This window comes from Hippoglossus hippoglossus, chromosome 2, assembly GCF_009819705.1.
Source record: "Hippoglossus hippoglossus isolate fHipHip1 chromosome 2, fHipHip1.pri, whole genome shotgun sequence".
Taxonomy (NCBI): Eukaryota; Metazoa; Chordata; class Actinopteri; order Pleuronectiformes; family Pleuronectidae; genus Hippoglossus; species Hippoglossus hippoglossus.
The window spans coordinates 6,986,058-7,012,422 of NC_047152.1; the positions used below are offsets into that span (position 1 = coordinate 6,986,058).

At 44.7% G+C, this 26,365-nt stretch overlaps 2 protein-coding genes across 4 annotated transcripts in view; one reads left to right on the forward strand and one right to left on the reverse strand.

The window, feature by feature from the left end:
* Window positions 1-8,795, reverse strand: part of LOC117775378 (gamma-aminobutyric acid receptor subunit beta-3-like) — a 30,549-nt gene extending 21,754 nt beyond the window's left edge. Inside the window, exons 1-3 of one of the 3 annotated variants that reach the window (XR_004616260.1) lie at window positions 8,144-8,677; window positions 7,962-8,053; window positions 7,710-7,777 (exon numbers count right to left, since the gene is read on the reverse strand). Coding sequence is in view for 2 of the 3 variants with exons in the window: in XM_034608469.1 (XP_034464360.1) it covers window positions 7,710-7,777; window positions 7,962-8,053; window positions 8,144-8,223 (240 nt within the window). In the remaining variant the exon portion in view is untranslated. Of the gene's footprint in view, window positions 1-7,709; window positions 7,778-7,961; window positions 8,054-8,143 lie in introns of all 3 variants that reach the window. The other 2 variants (XM_034608469.1, XM_034608479.1) reach the window with 2 other exon arrangements.
* Window positions 1-26,365, forward strand: part of LOC117775416 (gamma-aminobutyric acid receptor subunit alpha-5-like) — a 31,742-nt gene that overhangs the window by 60 nt on the left and 5,317 nt on the right. Inside the window, exons 2-9 of the mRNA XM_034608532.1 lie at window positions 10,909-10,914; window positions 12,151-12,293; window positions 12,796-12,877; window positions 13,538-13,662; window positions 14,902-14,969; window positions 15,966-16,186; window positions 20,595-20,677; window positions 24,316-24,459. Of these exons, the coding sequence (XP_034464423.1) occupies window positions 12,278-12,293; window positions 12,796-12,877; window positions 13,538-13,662; window positions 14,902-14,969; window positions 15,966-16,186; window positions 20,595-20,677; window positions 24,316-24,459 (739 nt within the window). The 5' untranslated portion in view covers window positions 10,909-10,914; window positions 12,151-12,277. The remainder of the gene's footprint in view (window positions 1-10,908; window positions 10,915-12,150; window positions 12,294-12,795; window positions 12,878-13,537; window positions 13,663-14,901; window positions 14,970-15,965; window positions 16,187-20,594; window positions 20,678-24,315; window positions 24,460-26,365) is intronic.

Here is a 26,365-nt window from a genome sequence, read left to right on the forward strand (position 1 = left end):
GACAAGTCTCCCATTTCCCACGTGAACACATGAATTCCCAACACACACAGCTGCTTTGGTTATTAGCTTTGGTTATTAGCTTTTGTTTTCAGCGGTGACCGGCAGAAGTGAATTTCAGCGAGACTCAATTATTAGATTAATGCGACTGGGTGCCCACTTTAATTCAGGGTGTGTGAGAACTCATATAAGCAGAGTTTGGGATGTGAACTGACCCATATTCAAGTTAATCTCTCTCTCTCTCACTCTCACACACAGACACACACACTGGCTGCTGTGTCGTGCTACCGCCAGAATCGAGGAAATATCCTGCTAACATTGTTTGTCACATGGCATATGTTCCCCTTTGCCCGGCATATGCTGCGGCTCCTCGCTCGCCATCATCACACGCCGCGGCGGCACAATACAGAAAGTGTCAATGGAGGGAAACATAAAGAGTCTATGCGAGAGACGTGAAAACAGTAATGGCCGCAATCAGTGCAAGTTTTCCCTCGACTTAACTTTGGCGATGTGATGTGTAATCGGTGTGTACTCCATATGAACCCCTTCCTGTTCTGTAAAGCAATTTGAATCACTTCGATGTAATTCCCGCTTGTCCCCCGGGGCCGGCCCAGAGGCGTATATATCACCGCAGTGTGGGGGAATCCCTCAACGAGTCCCCCCCCCCTTGCTGCGGCTATAGAATGGTAAAAATAGCCCTGTCCCTTACAGAGCGCAAACACGGCGAGGTGATTGAATTGGGACTTTTCCTCTAACTGACAGTGTTGGCCCTCGATATATTGGATAATCTCCTCCGTGTGTAATATTGTATGATGTATGGCCTCATAACGCGAACAGAGGGAGCAGAGGACGGGGAACAACCTCTGGTGAATGTACAAACACACCATTCTTCTCTTATATGAGCAGAGCCACTGTGACACTGCAGTGCACTGTACACACGCTTTCGTTTTCTCATATTTCATTTTCCTTTCCCTTTCTGGTTTGTTTACGTTTCCTTGTTCAGCGAGGTAAACTGATTCTGTCTTTCATAGTGTTGATCTGCTCTGTTTAACAGTTCTTAAATTGGCTGTCGGCTACAGTGTGAATGTAGGTTGGTTCTTATTAAATTAGGCCCCAAAGTGTGTCATACACTTAGATAACAGATCAGAGGAGGCAGAACACTCAGCAGACGAATATCAGGCAGCACCCGAACCGAACAGGAGGCGATTATCTGCAGGTTCGATCAATGGGAACAAAAAACTGAAAAGGGTTTCATTGTAAGAAGAAATGAACAAATTCTAAGAACTTATACCAACTTATTCACAATTCTCCATTGGGTCCAATATAAGTTACGTTTGAAAGTTATATCAGGAGGCTTCAAATGTTCAAATCAACTGAAATAAAACTACTGTGTTCGGTTACCTTAATAAAAATAACAATAAAATCATAATTTCTGGTGGTTGCTAATTTATAAATGAAGTTTACAACAGTTTTAGGAAAGTTGTCTTGGAAGCAAACTCTGTGTCAGTGAGATTCGGGATAAGAATCTGCAAATGAATATTGAATATCTGATGAATATTCAGACTTTTGAAAAGGTAACACTACACAGAAATACACACAGAAAGCAGAGATGAGACAAAAGCCTCATTCTGCTGCAGGGAATCTTTTTCCTATTCAGTTAATAAGCTTGAAATGGCTGTAATTTATCTTCAGGTCCCAGTGTTGTGCTTCACTGCAACTGATCCAGTTCAGAAGCTACTTTATATGCAGAGCAAGTTCAAGAATCCTGATTATGACAGATTATTACATTTATCACTACTTTTGCAAGGATGCACATCAAGTCATTCCCAGTCTCTACTTCACTCCAGGTCATCTCTGTACTGATAACTCTAATAACATATATATACAGTGTCAATATCACAGTTATCAACCCAGAGGCCTGATTTCTCCTGACCTTTTCATTTCCTATCACTTTAAAAGCAGCTTTCTGTTCACGTGTCCTTCCTCAAAACCTCATATATCTGCCGTGTCCATCACAGTAAGCAGAGCGATGGCGGCTGCTGCCTGACGACCTTTGCGATGACTCCCAATCATAAATCTAGCTCATAGTTTTTTGATTTGCTAAAGCGTGAAGGGAGAGAGAAAGAAAAACGAGGCCGATGCCTGTCGATTTGAAACTCCCCAGCGTCCCAGCCGGGAGCAGCGTCTTAAAGGTGCACGCCACTCAGAGATGTGCCATTGTCGGTGGGCAATCACCCCCCCCCCCCCTCCTGCCCAAATGATGCGTCCTCTTATAGGGTTGGCGCTCGGAACCAGGAAGTGTCGGCTTTGCTTATTCTACTGTAAATCTCAGTGATCATCCTGCAGCGTGTTCTCTCCCGAGGCCAATTACATTCCATCAGGCAGGAAGCCGGATGCCGGATAAAAGACATGGGGGTATATTAAGCCACACTCAGAGCACATGAAAAAAAAAGATATGCTCTTTCTGCATTGCTGCAAGACCTATATAAGTTAATTAGTGTGACGTAGTTAGCACATTGGCAATTTCTGATTCCAAGGTTCATCTCATGTGGGGCTCGCTGTCGATGGATTTTCTTGGTGATTGTGACTCGATCGGGTTCAGACCAGGAGACGTTATTAACCCCGACGCCTCATGCAATCACCCCTGGTGTCAGTCAGCTGCAACCGACACGTATACATTACCTGAGACGTGAAGAAAGGAGAGGAAGAGATCACAGAACAGCCAGTTTACAGGCAGCAGGAACATTTGAATCTCTTCACCTCTTCACTGACGCCCACATGCAGTCGTGGGTGTTCGAGCTTGTTCAGCCTGTTACTGCAGCTCCGCTGACGGCCCAGGCTCTGACCGCTTCCCCGTGTGAGTGGCTCTACCTTCGTCGTGCCGTGATTTCATTTAGCAGAGTGATGATGACTTTCACGAGGTGCAGATAATGGACTAAAGGGCCTTGATGGGTCTGTAGCTGCAGCACAGACGTCACTTTGTACAAGAGAAGGTTGTGATACTGAAAACACACCTACACACACGTGTGTTTGCATTCAAACCTTCTTGGTAAGTATATTTTGAAACATTTAAAATGCACTGTGCTGATTTCCACCAACATTGACCCAATTTTTCCAAAAATAAAAAAAGCTCCTGTGTGTGATTAGCATTTCAAAAGTGTCACACTCTCAGGTGATGCGTTCTGAAGTCTGGCTTCCGAGCGAGCGAGTCATCTATTTTGTGTTGTTCTGATCTCGTCCTGGTGCGTCTCTCGTCACCGCAGGCCCCCCCGGCACGCCGCAGACGAACCTCAGAGGTAATTAGCGCCGTTCTCAGACGTTACGGCAGCTGCCGGTGCAGGAGGTCGCGGCTCTGCGACGGCCTTGGAGTGTCAGAAAGTGACTGAGTCAACCTGCCCTGCCAGGTGGGTTGTTGGAGGGGCCAGATGCTGCGTTCACTCGGCTCCCCCCCCCCCTCTGCCTCTCTCCCTCTTCAATCCCTCACTTTCTGCTCTCGTCTCTGTTTGATTCACGTGTTCAATAAATCTTTAGATCTGACAGTTCTCCTCTCGCCTCTTGATATGCCCGGGCGTTGTGTCCAGTAAAATTCCCAGAGCACCCCCCCCCCGCCACCATGCTCTGGAGTTTGTTGATGTAATGAACTCCCACTGCACATAAAACCAGAGTGGAGGTATATAAGGGAGTCAGCAAGTTTTCATCAGTTGTTTTAAGGGACCATAAATAAATTACTGGGGGAGGCAGTCTGGAATCTTATTATTTTCTATTTATAAAACACACCCTTCTTTTGACCCTCCCTTCAATAACTCAAACATATTAGAAACAAAAAAGTTGCATGAAAGCCTTTTGCATATGAGTAAAATGTGATAAATTACAGTTTCAAGTTTGGACAGTTTGTATTTGCAAAGCAGTGAGTGAACCCGACCTGCTCTCTGCTCGAGGTAAGAAAGGAAAAAAGGATAAATAGGAATAAAAAGCTCAGTATCTCTGGTTCTGCTGCACTGAATCTGACCCTTTCTCTCACCGTGAGTCCATCAATGTTGTGGGTGTGAAATGAGCGCTCTCTTTTAATGGAATACTCATTTTCACAACTTCCACCACTGAGCACAGAAGAAGTTAAATTAGTCATTTTCCAAATTGGCCAACATGACTAAATAATAAACGTTCCATCCACTCTACGTTCTTAACAGAGTAATACAAAAGAAAGGTTGAATTTGAACATTGAACTCGTTGCTTTGATGCAGAATAAAGTGAGGGAAGGTGAGTAAGTATTTCAAGACAAATATCCATAAAGATTCCAGATTAATCTAGTTAATCCGTCTTCTGCATATGGAAAACAGCCACAATTGGCAACTCTTGTTTTTCATTCCACAATCCCTGAAATATAAATTTGTGAGTTGTAATATAGTCAACCTTCTCTTCTCTAAAAAATACAAAAGCCTCTAGTTTTTCCTCCCCTGATAACTTCATCTCACTCAGTCTCTTACATTCTCAGTATTTGCACATTCATATCCCTGCATTCACTCAAATGTTACCTTGCAAAACCTGTGAGGACGTCCTATCGACTCATTTGTTGCTTGTTAACTTCGATCTTTAACCCGACAGTCGATGTCCAACCTCCACCTCCTGCACTCATTTACCTGCAACTTGCTCAAACAATAACTCTCTTTGATTACAACATTAAACCTCAGTCTAACCTTTAACCCTTGACGAGGCCATTAGGTGCTGATCTGGGATCTGACAGTGAAGCGGCAGGAAGACGACCTTTACTCGCCGATTGCACTTTGCATACATGCAAACTTAAAAAATCTGATTTGGCAGAATTGTTTTATTTCTTCGTCTCCACAAAAAGGACCAAAGCCTCGTTTCAGCTGATCAAGCAATTCTTGTCTCGATAAACCCTCAACTTTAAAGGCGACTTCTCCCATTGTGCCTGCAGGTTTCTCCACCAGGCTGGTGGATTTAGTCGCTGCAAATGTTATTGAAATTAATGCAGAATGGTGCCTCACAAGTGAGAAATTGCCTTCTCCGCAAAAGAGACAAAGAGGGCAGCGTTTATCTGGGCTGCGCTGGTTAGTGGCGCTGAATGGACGAAGCATGGCCCTGTCATTGTCGGGACAATAGCACTCATTATCCATTTCCCCTCCTGAGCAACACCCATGCTAACAACCGCAGATGGTCCCAGCGCCGGGTGAAAAGAATCCAAATGTCAAACGCTGGGGCAGAAACAAAGCTGGACGCCATCCAGGAGGGCGCAGATGCACACGTGTGCTTCCTCTGTGCGTCGGTGGCGACGAGAAATAGAACTAATTAATTATGAGTCTGAGCGTGATCTCCGCTGTGCGACTCCCTGGTTGATCAGATTCATCTGCTCGGTGTTGATAGCCCGCGTGGCCTGCTAGCTAAAGTTAGCGACTGGATGTGGAGTTTGCAAAACAAGTTTCGACATTGCACAACAGGAAATATTTATTCAAAACTGCATTTGTTCATTTTAGCACTTCAGCATTTTATCTATATGCTTATTTTTTAACACTATATTAGTTCAGGCTTTTCCTTATTGCTCAATCGGAGTCCAAAGTCCAGCATGATGTCCTCAAAGTGTAAATATGTTGTTTCATCAACTGCCCTGATCATCAAAACTATTACTTTACTATCACATAAGTCAAAAAAGAGCAAATTCTCACATTTGAGAAGCTGCAACTAAGAATTATTTGGTAGTTCTGTAGAAATGTATTTCTTTGCTGAAGAAAAACGTTGCTACCAAACATAACCTCAAACCATTCCCCCCCCCGAGCACCCACTGAAAGTCATGTTTTCAAAGGCAGGAGTCACCTGGTGAGGTAATGATTGAGTCATTACAATTGATCAACACCCGCCCACACACCACCTACCACATACAAAACAATCATATTCTGATGCGATGCAGTAAAAACTCTGGTGCTTTTCCTCTCCGCTCACTGAGGCCCAGACTTTATATGTGTGAAATGATGTCGTGTGCACATCCAGAGGTCAAGCTGTCAACTGCTGCCTCCCAGACTGACCGCAATTTGACTCCTCGCCACCGCTTTCACTGTATTATCGTAAAAGCACATGGGCTCAGCTCTCTAATAAAAGTCAGAATGGGTTTGCCTACACAAGCAATGGCCCGTGAAACATGACAGAGCAGAAGGTGTTGTTCTGGGGACGGCGATAGCGGCTTGGGACTTGGATCCAAAACCAATTACAAGCAATGGCCACCATTCAACACCATTGACGCCTCGCAATCCTACTTTTCTGCAAAGGGAGTGAAACCGCGGCCGATGAGGCGAGACGGTGTCACTTGTTTCCGGTGCGATTTGGGTCATCGTGGGCTGATATTTTAAGACGCAATAGCCTGAAGTTACTCTCCTGCGTGTGGGTACATGCGTCAACACAGGGCAAACTGCATCCTGCTCACATTAGCAAATCCAATCAGAGTTCCCTGATAGCGATCTGCTCGCAGGGCCTCCTGGGTGGACACTCCTGAAGCACCGTTAATTGTGGCTCCAGAGGTTAACGAGCAGAGCTAAGCGAGAACTAAGGTTCCCTCTGGCTGTTGGTTTGAAGAGTCCAACGTGACCAGTGCACGTTTTCACAGGGGATGAACATGAGAACGCAAATGAACGAGCCACTTGCTCCAGGCACTTTTCTGAACTTTTCCTGCCATTCCCCTGAGTAAAATATACGTAAAATGTAAAAACGCAAAACTGGATAAATGCAAATATCTCAGGAATGAAAACGAAGAGCCAAACATGGCGATGATGCCAAATATCAACTTGGAAAGACAACAAGATTTTGACAATATGAGTCGATGTGCTGTAAACAATAACACATGCTTCCTATAGCACAATTGATACGTCACGTCCTGTCTCCTGCTGCTCTACCCAGACACCCCCCTCGCCTGGATGTTGTCGTGAACGCGTCTGACTCGAACCATCTCCTACTTCTTCATATATGTGAAAGACAAACTCCGGAAAATGTCAGGACCCAGACTTCCGCACATTTTCCAGAGTTCATGTCTGAAAACAGATTTCATCCGCAATCGTTTCCGGTCTTCTAATTGATTAAAGAACCTCAGAAGTGAACTTTCTCCTCCTTCCCTTTCGCCTTTCCTCACTGTGACGCAACTCCAATAACCTGCTGATCACTCAGGTCAAATCCAAACAGGGAGAGTGAAACAGAAAGGAAAACATTGGCCTGTATTCATGTTGCTTTTCACTGCAGAGCAAATTGGTAAATTCCTGTTGTTGTGAACACGTCTGACCCACACAATGTGAAAAGCAAACTCCGGACCCAGTTTCCCAGAGGTGTGTGTAGTGCATGTTTGCATTCTACTGTAGTGATGCTAAAACCTTCCCTCCTCGTGAGTCAGTGCTTCTGTCTGACGAGCAGCATTGTTGGAGAAGGGATCAGGAGGCTGCATTATGCTTATTCTCTCCACCCGGGCTGAGCAGCATGTGCACGGTAACAACTGTGCTCTGCGAGATAAAGATGTTTTATTGCTTACAGGAAAAGCCGGCCCATCCATCCTGGCGTCACGTAATGGCTTCACAGGGAGAACTGGATTTACATCAGCACTTCCCCACTTGCAGAAATCATGTTGCATGAGTGCCAGTGCATCGGCGCACAGAGGCAATGCATTATGCGGTCGAGTAAACACAGAGAAACAGCGTTTAGTGGCGTGTAAATCCACTCACCATGTTGACTTCTGACACCATGTCTATGCTGGCCACGTCTATGCTCATCCCGACTGCAACAGGGGCCCCTGGAAGAGGTTAAACAGCAGATTATATGTGTGTATGTGTGTGTGTGTGTGTGTGTGTGTGTGTGTGTGTGTGTGTGTGCGCACAGGCCCCACACCTGACCACAACACATGGCGCCAAACAGAAAGCTGATTAAATCTGAGGAAAGGGGAAGTGGGTGCAGATCAACAACAACAACACACATACCTCCAAAGTCCGGCCTGAGTCGGATGTCATAGCCCTTCAGTAGTTTGTCCACCGTCTCCTTCACGAATGACATGTTGCCCGGCTCATTGACGCTGCGAACCAGAGGACAACATCTGCATCAATCAGCCAATCAGGGCAATAACCTTGACCCGTCAGAATGACAAAACACAGCGGGCGCTCACCTTCTCGCGCAGCACACAATCGAACCGACAACCAGTGCGGAAAAGACGCGGAATTGGCGCAGCCGGTGCAAAGCAAACATCCCCCTGTCTCCTTTATTTTGTTATGATCAAATCTCTCTTCTCTCCTGTTCCCTCGTCACCCCCCGACTGTGAGTGTGTGTGTGTGTGTGTGTGTGTGTGTGTGTGTGTGTGTGTGTGTGCGCGTGTGTGTGTGTGCAGCCACAGCAGCAGCAGCAGCAGCAGAGAGCCCCCTCCCCTGAGATCAACGCACGGTCCAGGACGCGCTCCGGATCAGATCAGAGGAAATCCATGGATCGCTTCCCCCCCCCAGAAAACGGGGGTAAAGTCGAGCGCAGCGGGAGAAGTCAGCGGCTGGAAGGAGTCAGGTGTGAAGGAGGTGACATCGCCTCCACGCTGCGAACAGTGGCTCCGCTCGTTCCCTGTGCAGGAGGATCTCACATTGAGCAGCTGAAGCGCATATTGATGAGCGGGGCGTGCAGGGACGTTACTGCTGGTGCTGCTGGTGCTGCTGGTGGAGGAGGAGGAGGTGGTGGTGGTGGTGGTGGTGGTGGAGGCATTCAGCTCGTTCAAATGAGAGGAGCACACATGCACACTGTAAAAAAACATGCCCACCAGTAGCTGCAGTGCAAGTCAGGGCCGGATCTAGACTGCACAGATTGGGGGGGCAGGGCAATTAGGAATTTGGGGTGGGCACCTTTTCACACAGTGGACTTAGTGTTGACTGTTTTTCCAAGTTTTAAAGAACGCGTCACAATAGGAAACTCAACCAAGCCGTAGTAATAATGATAATTATTATGTATTTATTGTTTTGCTGCTCAGAAGCACACGTGCAGGTGATGGGTTCCAGTGAGTAAGCTGTGAACAGACGACGCTTTAATTAAATTATTTTTGTAATTCATCTAAAATATGCCACGGTCAAGACAGCACCAAAAAATTATTTACCCCCCCAGGAACCTGAGTGTGATGGATACGTCCTTTTTATTGATTGATTTCGGGTCAGTCAGTTGAAGATCAATTCTAATCACAGAATAGTTTTTTTAAACTCTGTGTCCGACGCGCAATTAAGAAATCAGGAAATTCTGACGGAATTAATGAAATCAACGTGATTGGCCAATTCAAATATAATAAAGTTGACCAATCGGGTGCGCAGAGTAGAAATCTGCCCCTGGCCACTTCTAGATCCGGGCCCGGTCAAGTTTATTTGTAAAACACATTTCAACAACCTGAAATACAAAAGGCATCATGACAAATTGTAAAAGCAACATAAGAGAATACAAAAAAGAATTTAAAATGAGTTATAACAAAACAAAAGAATAAGTAAAGCACACGCATTGTAAGAAATGATTATTTGATTTAATAAAAGGCCGTGGCAAACAGGAAAGTGATTTAAAAGAACTCAGATTTGCAGCTGACCCGGGAGCTTGCTCCACAAATGTGGAGCTTAGGAAGTGAACGCTGCTTCTCTGGGGACAGAAAACCGACCTGATCCAGACGGAAAAACAGTCGGAAAGATTTCAAACGCTTGATCACACAAACGACGCATCTCAAGTTTCAATCAATGAATCAATCAATCAAAACTTATTTGTACAGCCCATATTCACAAATAACAATTTGCCTCATAGGGTTTCACAAGGTGTCACATCTCGCTGCAAATACTCACAACACAACCAAATACTCACAACACAACCAAATACTCACAACACAACCAAATACTCACAACACAACAAATGTATAAGATTTGACCAACTTGTGAAAGTGGACATTTTTTACAGTGCCCCTCACACGAAACCCCTTCCCCTGTGTTTCCTACAAAAATGGCAGCACATGAATAATGTAGAGAAAAGGAGCAGGCTTCATTAATCAGCCCTTTAATCAATGCTTGTGATTGATTAGCCGTTAATCGTGTATGATGAACTCTTCTCCTTGTCTGAAGCAGAGGGCTCTGCAGTATGCATGTTAGAGACTCCCTGTGTGTGTGTCTGTCTGTGTGTGTGTGTGTGTGTTGTTGTGACATTTCCTACCTCGTGTCATAGATGGCGAACAACTTCTTGTTTCCGTCAACAGCATTCCTGGAAGAGAAGGGGTGATGACATCATTAATAATAGAGCAGCATTTAGCCAATGAAATGAACAGGCGGGTGATTAATCACCAAACACAACCAATAACACAAACACAAATCTTACATGTGTATATAAGACACGCAACTATTTCTAACATTCATTTTTCTTCCCTGGTTTCAATTAGTGTGAATGTACATTTAGTACATTTCAGTAATAAACACGTTCATACTGTTCTTGATTGATCTGTGTGTAAAGCTGCTTTTCTCTTTTCGACGCCTGCAGCGAAGCAGGAATCAAAACAGTGGGATGTGCCTGCAGGGCAAATATTGGAAGGCTCTATTTCCTGTGGGAGACGACCCCCTCCTCCTCACCCCAGCCTCCCCCTTCTCCTTCATCATCCTTCTTCATCCTTCATCCTGCATCCTTCTCTTCACCCTCCTCCTCCATCCTCCTCCTTCTCCTCAATCTCATCCTCCTTCTCCTTCATCCTTCTCCTTCTCCTCCATCCTCCTCCTTCTCTTCACCCTCATCCTTCTCCTCCATCCTCCTCACCCTCCTCCTTCTCCATTTTCTCCTCCTCACCCCCCCTGAACGAATATGCCCCGGCCGTCAGTCTGCGGGAGCATGCCCCCCCCCACACACACACACACACACACACACAGCACCTTCAGTCAGAAAAAGTAGAGGGAGGTGAAATATCAGCCACTAATTAGCGTGTATGAAACATGGAGCTCGGCTACCCTCTTATGGCAACAGCCAGGATGGAAACGACTTGAAAGCCACACTGTTCACATTCAGACCAGGATTCAGAAACTGAGTGACCTGTTCTTTTCCTCACTCACTCCTCCCTCGGTCTCCCATAATAAATAGCTGGTCGATGTCTGCCATTACATTGGTGGAGGACCCCCAACCCCCTCCCCGTTTTTAATCATCACTTGATAAACAACAAAACATTTTATAAATCCAAGGTAGATCAATTATGTTATAACTCCTCACCGAGCGTAAGGAGGATCAATATATTTTGGACTTGTCCTATTGCTATGAAATGTAGATTGCGACAATCATTGGCATTGTTTGATTGCCTCGCCTTTATATTTGTGTTTGTAATAATTCTGTAAATTTAACAAAGAGAAAGAGAGTGAAATATGTAAAAGTCATGACTAAAAGGTTAAAAACAGCTAAATGCCATTGATAAATAGTTGAAATGAAACTAAAAGTCGCAGATAAATTAAAAAAATAAATTTCTAAACTCTCTAAACTATCTTCCTCCTCCCTGTCTCTCTTCGTTTTCTCTGCTTGGCCCCACCGGTCGAGGCAGACGATGGCCGCCCACACCGGGTCTGATTCTGGTTTTTTAATCTCTCCTCAGTCCCCAGGTTCTCATGGTGGGAACCTTAATACGAAAAGAGCCTTGAGATGATACATGTTTCAATTTGGAGCTAAATTAATAAACTTGCTCTGCAGAGACTCATTAACCGATGAACCGATTCCTCTTGCGCAGTTAGAAGATGACGGGTATGAAGACACTTGAGTCTGATAAAAAAAAAAAAAAAGGTCGCAACCACTGGTATGTGCGTGTTTCTTTCTTTTAATAAATCAAAAAACCCGGCACTTGATTTCTTTTGTCGCCATCTGACCCCCTCCACACGCACCCCCGCCAGTGCGCATCCTCCTCCTCCCAACCCACCAATGGGGAGCACCTATTGTCAAATTATTAGCCTTCCATTGCAGCATGCAGGAGAGAAAAGGGGGGGGGGGGGAGGTAAATTAAAACATGCACATAGTGGATTGACCGAGGTGGAAGCCTGTGTGATGTTGCTACTGCTGCTGCTGCTGCGGAGGGGGATGCAGGAGACGCGGTGCAGCTGAAGGCGCCAGACGGTGGAGAGGAGGAGAGGAGCAGACAGAGACTACTACAACACAGAGAGAGAGAGAGAGGTGGAGAAAGAGAAGAAGGAGGGCAGACAAGCGACGAGCCGCGGGGATTAGGTGACTGAACGCCGCCGACGGAGAGACCCCCACCAGCCTCCAAACAATCAACCATATCCTTGTGATGGATCTGCATTCAGGTACCCCCCTTCTTCTTTTTGTTTAATCACACCCAGCATGGCTGATGTGGGATGAGGGGATGGAGAGAGTGGCGAAAAAAAGGTGATGGTGGAGGATAGAGGAGGATAGAGGAGGAGGAGGAGGAGGAGGAGGAGGAGGAGGAAGGTGGCCCATGTGAATAGCAAAAACGCAGCTGAAGCTTCACACAATGGGAATCACACTGCAGAGAAGAATCTCCATGTTTGTATGTGTCTCGTCTTCACCGGCCTTTGTAGTGTTTGTGGTCTTAAGAGTTGCAGCCTCATCGAGCATGAGACTGTCCCACCGCTTGATTTAGTGATTCCTCTAATAGTCTGCCTGCGTGTGTGTGTGCGTGTGCGTGTGTGTGTGTGCGTGTGCGTGTGTGTGTGTGTGCGTGTGTGTGTGTGCGCGCGCAGCGGGGGAAAAGAGTTTCTGTGTACGAGTTGTTATTAGATGCCTTTGATATTTCCTCTTCTGTCTGCGTGTGTGTGTGTGTTGCAGCTCCAAACAAGAAAGTGAGCAGAATTCCAGTCATGGCCAGACTTGTGCTCCTCCTGCTGCTGCTGTGTGGCTGCCAGAACAGGTAAACTGACCCAGCTCATCACGGGCACTGACATCTTTACACCCTGTTTTCCATAAAGTTGCAGGAGCAGCGTGGCGGCAGATTGCAATCGAGCAAATGAGACTATTGCGTGTTCGTATATATTTTGTTTTTGCTGAGGACTCCTGCCCTCGTGCTGTGACTGATCGCATCTCTGCTACAGCACGACTTAAGTGGCTTGTCCTGCACTCAAGAAAAGCAAAAAATAAATGAATCTTTGCCGTCGGTAAATCACTGGAACCGTCCGCTCTCCTCAGACCAGATCAATTGGCTTTGAGATCACATCTTCCAGTCCAGATTGTGACCTTTGTGCGTCTTTGTGGGAAAAGACAAAAGTGTAATTTTCCTCATTTTCTCAGCACAATGCTTCTCCTCGTCCTCCCGACACGGCGCCTCGCCTCCTGACACATTTAGAGGGGCAACTCGTTTGTTTATATTTGGAGCACATGTCAAAGCCTTAATTATATCCACTGGTAGTTGGAAGCAGCTCTTATGTTCAATAATTAATCACAATATGCTTGTCCTTAATGCTAAGGACAATAACCGTGTCAGGTTTGACGTCCTGCAGTTTAACTAATGCTAGGACGTTGTTCCTCCTCATTTCCCCTCTCTCCTCTTCCTCTTCTTCTCCTGTTCCCGTAGCCTCTGCTCGACCTCCTTGGAGGCTCAGAAGGAGGCGAGCGCCAACGACAACAGCACGGTTTTCACCAGGATCCTGGACGGGCTCCTGGACGGCTACGACAACCGGCTCCGGCCGGGGCTCGGAGGTTTGCCGGGGGACATTATTTCTCATTTCGGGGCCAAAAGCAGAATTTTACATTCTAACATATTAAAGCCACAGTCGAGTCTCCCAGCAGAAGCTAACCTAACCCACTAACCCCAACTCCACCATCTATAATCTCCTGCTGCAATTTCCCGCCCTAATTCATGGGAATAAAAATGGAGGCCGACACCAGGGTTAGGAATTGTACGAGCAGGGGTGAGCGCACACGCATGCCGCTGTCAGCTTCCCTCCTGGACGGGGGTGAATGCATGCAGGCTTCTCTTGTACGCCGCCATGGTGGAGGGAGAGTAAATCAATCAAGCCATCTCCACCGCAGCCGGAATTCAGCGAGCTGCAGGGTTCTATTCACGCTCCTCACCCTGGCAACAAGAGATAACCTTGAGAGGTGACTAACTGCCATTCGAGGATGGAGATTTTTCTTTTAATAAGGGGCTATTGAAATGAAAGCTTTTCATTGTCGCCAGCTCTTTCTTTGATGGGCACTCGCTGCGTTTATCCCAGTGATTTCCTTCCTCATCGTGTCACCGGTCCTGATTTCCCTTCACGTACTCGCACTTGTCCCCATGTGTGAAAGGTAGAAACGAGGGTTTTCATGGCGAACGTCTGGCGGTGTGTCATGGCAAAAAAAAAAGAGCCTGCTCTCACATCCTGGTAACGGTTGCTACCCTTGACAAGAGGGCTTATAAATACATACCAGAAAAACACTCAGGCCTTCACTCAGCGTTCAACAAGCTGCTCTCCACAGCTCCACCAATCCCGGCTCGCCAGGGACACATTAATATGCATAGGGGGGATTTTGGATGGCTTCAGTCGCACTAATGACAGAAAGGAAATATTTATTTTCTCGTATATCATCTTCAGAAGGAATCTTGAGGGAAATTTAAGGAAATGCGCTGAGTACTAGAGAAGCACTGGTTTGTTCTGTAGCCAGAAACACAATGTGAGGGTTTAAATGACAGGATTGATACTGATCACTGGTTTAATTGATCCAAATATTCGCAATATTTGCAAAAGTTAGTCAGTCATCTTTGTGTTATATATATTGATAAATGAAAACATTTTGCTACCTTCTGATATTTTTATAGACTTTTTTCTACACCCTATGTCCCTGTGTGTCAAAGACCAGTTTGTATATTAGTCTTGTCAAGATCTACTGAGATTATAATGTCTTTTCATCGCCTCTCCTCGACCTCGCCACCTCTCGTGTGTTTGTCTTCAACAGAGAACGTCACCGAGATCAAGACCAATATTTTCGTCACCAGCTTCGGCCCGGTGTCTGACACGGAGATGGTGAGTTCATCCGCAGCAACAAACACAAACAGACACACACAGACACACACAGCTGTCAGTATGTGTTCAGATTGAAAACAAACTGTATCTTTACATTTCTTGAAACTGCCCCAACTGTTACCAGGACCTTCACTCACGTCCTTTGCTCTGTCTTTGAAAATTTCCCCTTTTCCCTAAACTTTTAAATGAAACCTAACGCGGACGACTTCAGCTTCTCCTCTAGGATCTAATCCAAAGTGGCTGGACAATTCCAACTTGTTCCGAATGACTCATTCTCTTATGAACTATAAGGTTCCTCTTGGTTGGCGAAGAGCATTAACGCTCCTCTTTCATTAATTCTTCTATTACACCGCTGCCGCTTCCCTCACGGTGATCAAACCTGCTACTTTCCAATAATTGACTGGAAAGAAGGTATCGACAAGAGGAGTGGGGTTGATTAATGAAATGTGGCAAGAGACTGGAATGGCTCTGAGGTCCATAAAAGTGTGAGTGTCACACTGCTAACAGCGTCATTACTCTGCGGGACGGAGCGTTGTATTTATTTTTCTTTCTTAGTGGACTTACGGAAGCATACAGGAGAATTTACTGTAGCAGCGAGCGCACTGCCGACTGTAAAGAAGTTAAATTAGATCCTCGATGCACCGTAACCCTAAATAAGCCTTTAAAGCTGCACTCAGTAAAGAATTTGGAGGCAATCGTATGAATCTGAGACAGAAAAACAAGTCGAGAAACACAAACCGCGACCCTGTGTGACTTTACATGCTTATTTTGGGTAAATAATCACCAGAGGGAGCGATGATCTGAAGCTCAGCACTTTAAATTGACAGCCATCTCTTGAAAAACGCTTCCCTGCCAGAAGAATGATCACAGGGCAGTGAGATTGGTGAAGATGACAGAGGTGTAAAGTTTACTGGCGTCACATAACAAGAAAAGTTACTGTTCTTGTGGTAAAATGTGCAGAAGGTTCTCTAACACCTCAATCTGTGTTTGCGGCAGGAATACACCATCGACGTCTTCTTCCGTCAGAGCTGGAAGGACGAGCGCCTGTGCTTCAAGGGGCCCATGGAGCGGCTGCCGCTGAACAACCTGCTCGCCAGCAACATCTGGACCCCGGACACCTTCTTCCTGAACGGCAAGAAGTCCATCGCCCACAACATGACCACCCCCAACAAGCTGCTGAGGCTGAGGGACGACGGCACTTTGCTCTACACCATGAGGTCAGATCATCAAGTGGTTTGCTTCTCATTACACAAGCCTCAGTTCTCCAAGGCTGCTCATATGCAGAACCCTCAGAGTTAAGTGAGGACGGCTTCTGTGCGCGTGTCCTACAACTTTTAATAGAAGGTGGAGAAGGGACGGGGGCGACAGATTTCGTCAAAATTAAGAAAACAGGCGGAAAGGCTGATAAAACAACACAGCTTGGATCAAATACAGCAACAGCCTGTGAGTCAAAACGCAGAGAAATGGTGACATCTGGTGGCGATTTGATTTTATCCCATCTTTACAGTAAAAAGAGGGTAAATACAGCAAGTATCTATTTTCAAATTCTTCTTCTGTTCTATGTCTTCTTCTAATATTTCATGACTGTGTTCTAACAAATGCTAAGACACATGTAAATGCATGTTTTTAAGAATTACTGCAGAAAAAAAACTGCCTAATTGTGAACTGTAGTTTTTTGGCAGTAAATCAAAAAGGAAATAGATGAAGAAACAACTACAGGTGGCGATAACTGGTTATTTAAAGAAAAATGCTCGTTTATATGGAAGAAAATCAAGAAATGAGCACAGAAAGACAGAAAAATACAAATTTGTATTCCAATTAAATGTATTTTTTTTGGTTTATTACTGCGAGTGCGAGCGCCAGGACTCGGTGTGACCTTTGCAGCAGAGAATTAGAATAATTCTGTGCTTATCCTCAGGAGTTACTGTAGCCTGCAGGACTTAAGAGTGACTGTATCACGGATGAGAGCACTCCATCTGATAGCAGGCCCACCCACAGGGAGAATAATGCACGGTGCAGGGCAGATTATCCACCCTGACATATATACATATCCAAAGACGCGCGTATTTATAGTCACCTCTTTGTCGCACGCACAAAACACACACACACACACTGCGGGTGTCAAGCATGTTAATCAGTTGTAGTGACGCTGACCTCTGACCTCGAGGCTTAACGAGGGAGGGATTGCGTGGACGTGTGTGTGTTCATTTACATATGTGGAGTTTTATGGAAATCTTTGCAGACGTGTGCTTGTATCTGAAAGGGAAGACGCGCATGTATGATTGTGTGTGTGTGTGTGTGTGTGTGTGTGTGTGTGTGCGTGTGAGAGAGCGACAGAGAGGGAAGTTAAAAATGGCTGCCACATTAGAAATGAAGCAGCAGTAGGTTGCCTTTAATCGTCTGATTGTTACAGTCCCGTGTCTGTCATTACCAGCAGAGCTTAACCACAGGCAGCACACACACACACACACACACACACACACACACACACACACACACACACACACACACACACACACACACACACACACACACACACACACACACACACACACACACAGGCCATCTGGGCACTTGCAGGTTGCAGCACTGGTTTCTCTTTAGGCCCATTTGCTCCGCATTGTCAGTCATTCCTTGTTTTGTATTCGTCCATCTACTCTACGACTAAAATAAATTCCACTTAAAATCACAATATCATCAGAATAGAGACGTCACAGTACAAAGATAAAGTCGTGATTTAAGGCCACGTGAAAAATACTATATTCAAAATAAGTGTTTGTCTTTATTCTCATAACTTTTACTCTCATTGAATTACAAAACCCAAAACACACTACAACACTAGTAGTGCTCTAATGAAACAATAGGTTAACACACACACACGCAGTTAAAGCAGCATATGTTCACAGGCCCATGGGATCCACGCTGACATTACAGAGGTTTACACTCTCAACACACACTCAACACATTCTGAAAATGCATGTACCAAACATGTCAGTGTTGATTACAAATATCACACACACACACACACACACACACACACACACACACACACACACACACACACACACACACACACACACACACACACACACACACACACACAGCTGTCAGTGAACGTCCCTCCCTCGCTTCTCTCCCCTGACTGAGTGTGATTGTGTCGCCGGCACGTTTGAAAAGCATTTCCTCCGCAGAGGAGAGCTCGGTTTCACGGAGCAAATTTCTAGGCATTTGTCTCCATGGATAATTTATCAGGGCACCATGCATTCTTAATGCACACAGGGTTGATGCCGGGCCATTACAGCCACATACCTGATAGGCTGCCACATGCACGGCTTTATCAGCTGCTGTGAACATCTATGTTACCAGAGAGCGAGCGCATTACAACGCCATTATCATTAGGCACAGTTGGGTTGTTCGTTCATGTTCCTGGTCGAGCCTCCACACTGGTGAGCTTCAGACACTGGAACATGGAACTATGAGTTATTAAAGCCGGAGCTGCAGGGCTCAATAAAACATCTGATACGATACAACTTGTATCACAACGTGTAGAGGAGGTGAGGTTTTCATCTGCGTGTGTGTTGAAGTACATGTATATTCCTACTTGGATTTACACATATCAGGACAGTTCTTTCTTTAACCTCATATTTTGCGTTTAGCTCACTTTTATTCCTCATCTTGGATAAACTATACGATCCTGACGCCTCTCATGCATGTTGGGGAATTAAAAACAAACAGGTGCTTGTTAGTTGGAGGAGACTCAGTGGTTGATACAGCACAAAGCTCCCAGACTCAAGACTCAGCCCTTTCGGTTCCATCGTGTCGTCCGAGTCCTCGACTTTTCTGCAAGGTCAGGGAAATGGGAAACTTTTAGATTTCCCATTGGTGCGACTGCCCGTAAGCTGGTCTCACCCTGGTGGTGTAAAGGATTTCCACTCAGTCCATACTGGCTGTGGTCCCACAGAATCATGGGAGTTATTCTAATCTGCTGCTTTACCCCAACAACAATGGGACACAAATATTCTGATGATAACGGGGCTGCAGAAACTATTTGTCCTGTTGGGACAAGGCCACGTGAATAATTACAAGATGCTTCAACGGCCACGTTCTCATTCAAGACCTTTCTTCCTTTCCTCCGTGCACAATCATTCCGCTGTTTTCCACACAATAACACAAATGAATAATCCTGCACCGATGTGGAAAGCAAGCCGAGCCCAGAAAACAGTCGTGTCTATAGGCTCCCGCTTCGCTCTGCTTGGTTCGCCTGCCTGATGTAATTGTGAGAAACCTCGTACTGATACTGTAGGTGCAGGAGGTCTGGGAGCATAAAAAGGAAAAACTTGTCCCCAGAGGATTTTTGCTGCATCTTGGCGACACAGTTGTCGTGAAGATTATAATTTACCGTTTTACTCCTGGAACTAATGTGGGTGGTTGAAGCAGAAAAAAAAGCCAAAGCACAAGAAATCTGTCAAAGAAATATATGTTTTGATGCACTGGTTTCCACACCATTTAATTTACTGTTCAGTTCAGTGAATCCACATCTGTATTAATATTTATCACCATGGGAGGAGGAAGAATCCCCAGTGGGAGTTGATCCAGAATACGCCTGTGTTGATTAATATGATGGTTCTGAGCTGAGAGGAGACGTGATGGAGGCTGAAACGATTACATGACTGACAGGAAATGAAATGAAAAAGATGCCGAGTGGGGAGAACAGATTCAAAAAGGACTTGTGAGGTTCATTGAGAAAAACACTGAAGTTTCCACCTCTTCTATGGAGAGACGCAGTAACCATGTGGCCACCAGGTGGTAGTGTTGTCACTGGAATGGAATAAAGTGGTGCTGACAGACTTTTATTCATGAAACTGAACCATTTTACTATTTTGGGGGGGAAATATAGATCAATGGCACGTACAAACATTTACATCTGCACTGAACAAACTGGGATTTGTTTGCATTTATAATCACAGGTTAGCTTTTGTAAATGGCTCAGTAGAAATTAGGAAACTTAGGAAACTTATGCTTATGTTTATTCATACATATCAAGTAACACCATACATGTAAGTTAAGAATGGTTTGAAATCAGTCGACTTAAATAATCTATTGGAGAAGTCTCCTGGATTATCAAGCAATGCTGGAGAAGGATTTTCCACAACCTGGCAACCCAAACATCTTTCTTAACAAAGTACTTTAGTTTATCTAGAATTCAGCTTTTGTAAACGATTCGTTTTCCATTAATAAAGTCGTCAATTACAGAAAGTTGTTGCAACCCAATTCATTTATAGTTCTACTTGCTGATGCTGTTATTGATTGAAAAGTATTAACTCAGTTTAGAAAATGATAATCTAACTTTACCTCAGATTCCACCGCTCTCTTCTGCGTTGTGTTCTTTTTTCCTACAGGGCTGTTTAATAGTTATTATTGTAAATACAGTCAAGTCACAACCTTCCCTCTAATTGCGTTTGCTCCTCTGTAATTTCAGCGAGTCTGCAATTATAGCCGTTCCTGTGATTGTACCGAGCCCTGAATCAGAGGTCTAACTGATAAATACATGTTTAAATGCTGAACAGACAAAGACAGACAATTCAAAATGATGGTTAATGGCTGTGTTGCGTTGTTTTGTCTTAGACTGACCATATCAGCAGAATGCCCCATGCAGCTGGAGGATTTCCCCATGGACGCACACGCCTGCCCTCTCAAGTTTGGCAGCTGTAAGTAAAATCTATTTTTAAATGTACTTTGTCCTTTAAAATATACTAATCCCAGCTATTATCCTTCACTGTGCAACGCAGTGAAATCTGGATTTAGAGAACAAAAACAGCAAGAACGTTTAATTAATGCATTGCTTCTTTGGCAGACGGTGGATTATTGTGTGGATCGCTGTGTTTGCATCTAATTCATGATTTGCAACTTTTAAGACTGTGCAAGTTCTACTGAAACAACTGTTTTCTGTTTCAGAAGAGGGAATATGTCTTATTGCTTTTTTAAAAAGTCTCACAGTCTCATTCAATAACCAAATTCAAGCACATCCAGTATTAAATAAAGTCCACAAACCTAAAGTATGAGTTCAAGAAGACACAAGAGTACGATGACAGTTCCTGGACAAAATTAATATGTATATTATGGTTGACTTTATGGTCTTCCCTTGGAACAACCATTACAAACGTAGCAAGCAGGAGAGAGAGAAGAGAAGAGAAGATTACTGTGTGTCCCTCAACACTTAATTAGGCCAGTGATCGGAAGGGTTTTCCCCAATGCCTTCTTAACAGGATGGCTTGACTGTGTGTCCTACCAGCGAGGACCTGTATAGAAGCCCGAGTGTCCCTGGGGGTATTTAAAGACAGATCTGGCCAAAAGCCACACCTCGGGAGCCTCTTGGGCTAAAAGGATGAGGCTCTTATCCCCAGATTTCAGCGAGATGCGCTCCAGCAGCATTTACTATGCAAGAGAAGCACATTTGACTACAATCCAATTATGTTGTAAGGAGCTGCTGGGCCTTCCCATGGCAAATGCTGATCTAATCACCTCGGTGCAATGCCCAGCAGGTGAGAGGTGTAAGTGTATAATGGGAATAATGTGTTGATGGCAACACTGTATTTGAACAAGGTCCTGAATCCCGGTGTGTGTGTGTGTGTGTGTGTGTGTGTGTGTGTGTGTGTGTGTGTGTGTGTGTGTGTGTGTGTGTGTGGGGGGGGGGGGATCTTTGTTTTCATTTGCTGCAGTTTTTTCCTGAAGCGCTGACACTTGCTGACCTTTCGGTCTGACCCCACCACCTCCTGATTGGACCGTTATCCTCAGGGACACTCACGCTAGGCTGCAGCTTTACATACGGCGCCTCTGCCGCAGGGCTAGACCTTCCTTCACTATACTGGAAAGGATATGAAACGTGTCTCCCACCAAATCTGTCTCTTTTCCAGTGTCCAGATCTGATCATCAAGTCCCAGTGAAGCAGAAATGGTGACATTGACAAAAATAGGCTGAATGTTTTCAAGCTAAAGCCAATAAATCCAGTTTCCTTATCTAATTGAACAATTATTAAAACTTTGATTTACAGCCCATAGTGTACGATTCTATAGAACTTATTTATATCTAAAATTATATAAGATGAACTCATATTTGAATTGATTTAAACATGTGGGCACATTTAAGCTAATCTCAATCAGCCTCAGCAGTAATTACATTTTATATTCTTATACTTGAAACAGACACAAAGTAGCTGAACCACAAGGTGAAGTGACTAAGTGTTGATGCACCAAATAATTGCTGGTGCGTCAGACGCAGAGGCTGAATAACTCTGTGATGTACAGTCAGAGAGAAAACCCATGAGTACTTCGACAATGAAACACAACGTGCATCAGCAAAAGGACACAGGTCGGAGATACGACTCACGCAGACAGAAGAACAGCTGCAAAAGAAAATGTCTGTCTCCCCCGAAAACAATGCACGATTACAGTTATTGACAGATCTGTGACGTGCACAAGCTTTTGGTTCCAGGCGAGGCGGGTGTGACAGATGATGGTGCACGGGGAACAAAACACAGTCCCCTGAACAGTAGCTGTCCTTCAACCCCTCAAAGATCCCACTGGACATATGCAGGGAATCACCTCATGTTCACTACGTTCTCGGAGCCTTTTCATATTCAAAGATATTAATGTCTGAGGCACCAGATGGTTATCAGTCAATCTTAATTTTCATTCTAACGACAGCCTAACATCTGCTGGATTTCCCCAAATTCCACTTTTTTAATATCCACAACCAGCTCAACACACGCCGGGTTAGCCAGCTGCCTCCGCCTCCTCTTTGGCATTTACGTGATTTGATTGGCAGAGGTCACGCAGCAACGGAGGCACCAGCCAATCAAATCGTGTTTAATTAAATAGACGCAGTTGCCCGACACTGGTGGGAGACCAGCAACAGAAGATAAATGTCATTCAGCTTTCGGGAAGACACTGAAAATGGCCCCTACATTAGTTTTGTTTATAGTATAGTTTTCACTTTATTGATCTGAGCAGGAGCCAACCCTGTGAAAGTGAGCTGATACACTGCAGATTATCATGCAGCTCCATTCAGAGAGCGACGCACGGCCGGATAGTAAGCGACGACTTTGGCCGACTTGCAGCCTCATACAGGCGGCGGGCGGGAGCTGCAGAGCATTAGTGGGAACTGTGGAAAAGTTGGCACAGGTGCAGCCTCTCGCCTGCCAAAGTCAAAGCTCCTGTGCATAATGAAATTCACCAATAATCCCTTATCCCAAACTACCCTCCAATTAAGGCCCTGGCCTTTGGCCTGACAGTGGCCGAATTTAAACACTACGTATATTGCGCAGCAGTATCAGCTGCCAAGTGAGCAGCCAGAGTGGAAACACTCAAGTCAGGATGTGATCTGCTGACCAGAAGCACTGCAAGAGCTGCTCTGTGATCAGTCAGCAAAAGAAGGAGCAAATATTTAAATATCTTTAAAGCGAGTTTGGTTTCTCCTGTGTTTTATACATTGATGTTTTAAGTACATATATGGCCATATTTTTTAAATAGGCCTGTCAGTAAAGTGAGATCAGTCCTGGAACACACATGCAAATACACTTTTCATAATAATATATATATAAATATAGTTAACTGTATTTATATAGCACTTTTCTTAACAAAGTTAAAAAGTGCTCAACAGAAAGAAAACTATGGAAAAACGGAAACAGAGTTAATTCATCAAACTGATGTGTCACCTGAACCAATAAAAGGCAGATGAAGAGACTGGAAAGACAAAATCATGCCAGTCCAGATTTAAAACCAGTAGCTATGAACCATCTCTCCATGCACAGTTTTCCATGTCCCAATATTTCATCCCTAAGATGAGAGATCGATGTTTGTGCAGGATTCTACATGAATATATGAGAAAGCAGGACAGGCCGCAGAGTGTGTGCACAGATTTTCATCACAAGTGTGATGCAACACATTACAGTTAATCTGACTGGGTCTGGCTCCTGCTGCTGACAGTGGAGATCACCTCTGACCCACAAGTGTGGTTTCAACCAAAACACACTCAAACATCCGCCACACAAACACAGACATGCGAGCAAAAATCTGGTTTTTGGCTTGAAGCCTGAGGTGTAATCAAAAACTACGAGATAAACTAGTGCATCACCACAACCTCACAAACACACAGCAGCACGTCGACAGCTGCACAGGAAATGATGGACGACGGGTTGAAATGGCCTCTGATGTGTTTCTAATCTTCTCTGGGGGGGAAAGAAAATAGTTGTTGCAATGCTTCATATGCATTTTGAATTAAAAATGAACATGTTAAAGTCTAAATGCACAATTTAATTTCAACTAATCCCTCCCCCTGTGCCTCTCAGATGCCTATCCAGTGTCAGAGGTGGTCTACACTTGGACTGAGGGAGCGGCAAAGTCTGTGGTGGTGGCAGAGGACGGCTCCAGACTCAACCAGTACCACCTGATTGGGCAGACTGCCGGCACAGAGGACATACACACGAGCAGAGGTGTGTGCAAAGACTGGTCTAGAACTGATTCATGATTCTTCTGGATAATGTGGAGCTGATGAGCCAAAAGAGGAATTTGATATCATCCCTCACAAGTGGCTCTAATGCTGTGTCGTAGTATTTAAAGAGAACTAACAGTAATGAAGTCATAGTTATAGTAGTGCTGCAATAAGAGCAGGAATTAAAGTAAAGATAATAGCACAATAGTTCATGTTAATCCCAAAGGATGGAGCTTTTGATCATCTCAAAAATGTGATGCTGGTGAACAAAAACAGAAAGCTTCTGTACATCATAAATATATATATATATAACATAAACTGTAGCAGAGAAAATGAGTTTCTAAGGAATGCACTATGATACTTTACTCTATGTTCTCATGTCTTAGTAACTTCTGAAGTAGAAAGTACTGAAAGACTACAAGCAGTACTGTTAGTTTTGAACCTTTTATGGGTTTTGTTGTCATCAGAAAGTTTTTAGAAATTTGATTCACACAAATATCAAGAATAACTACGACAGTACAAGGATCGTATTTCCTGCAGCACACAGATTTAGTGTTATGGTCCCACCGTCATCTCCCTGACAAGGTTTTCAGATCGCCTCCCTTCAGGAAGTAACGGCTTTGCAGGTTAAAGATAGAGTCACAACAGATTCCTGTTCATTTAGAAAAGGCTGACTCAGCTGCAGTACAACGAAACCTCAAGCAGAAAGATCCAGACCCACCAGGTCTTTCACTAAACCCCCTCCTATTCTTCACTTTTCTTCCAGACGAGACATTTCATACTTTACGCCAGGCGCACGATAAAGTGTAATACCAAATAACGTGATGTAACTAATTCTAGATTAGAAAAGATCAACTCTGTGTGGAGAGATGGGCGTGCGAGGCCGGGAGTAAATGTGGGAAACATTATCAGGAGATCAGAGTCAATGAGTGGAGGCGAGTGGAGGAGAGTAGCCTATCCCTCACACAACCAGCTGTCTACAGGCCCGGACAGCCCTGTCAAACAACACTTATCCCTGCATGAGCCCACGTGCACGCGCTCTCACACACACACACACACACACACACACACACACACTGAGCCAGCGAGGGACCTGAGACCTCGGGTTAATCCTCCATCCAACCACCCATCAGCCTTTGCATAAGAAGATGACATCACAGATCAGCGAGGGATTGGTTGGTCGGCTGTCCCCGTGTGTGTCTCGGTGTTTGTGGATCTGTGCTCGTGTACATTTGTCTTTCACGAGGACAAGTGTCGTCACGATGGCGGTTGAAAAGTGGAGTCTGGGTTGAGGGTTAGGTTTAAGGGCGAGCGTGAAATAAAGACGCAGGTTCATTTTACAGGGTTCTAGTAGAGAAATAAAATAAATCAGAGTATAAAAATTCAAACTTTAAATGTAATGGAGGGTCTTTACAAAGATGGAAGAAGAAATGTGTGTGTGTTGGAATTGGACAGCGCTGCTTTGACACGTGGGGTGAGGGGGATGGGGGGGCAGTGGGGGTGGGGGCGTTGAAAGGCATCTGCTTAATACTCTTATGTAAAACGGAACTGTATTACACTTCGCTCCAGTTTCGAGCAGAATCATTATTAAAAGTGTGGATTTCCCCCCCTCCCCAACGTTTTTTATTTTATTTATTTATTTATTTTATTTTTTATTCATGCACCACAACAGAAAAAACAAGCTGGGCTGGCTGACACGGTGGTGGAAGCTGAGGGTGACTGGGTTCGTTTGGTTGACGTTCGGTGACGGCTGCCGAGCTGGGTTGTTCACTAGTTTGCAGTCAGGTGATAAAACACTGACGGAAAGACGCATTTGATTATGAATAATTTTTTAATGTTAAACACAAATCAGGATTTTGTGCAGCTTCCCTTGCAATTAACTTGTATAATATATATTATTTATTTAG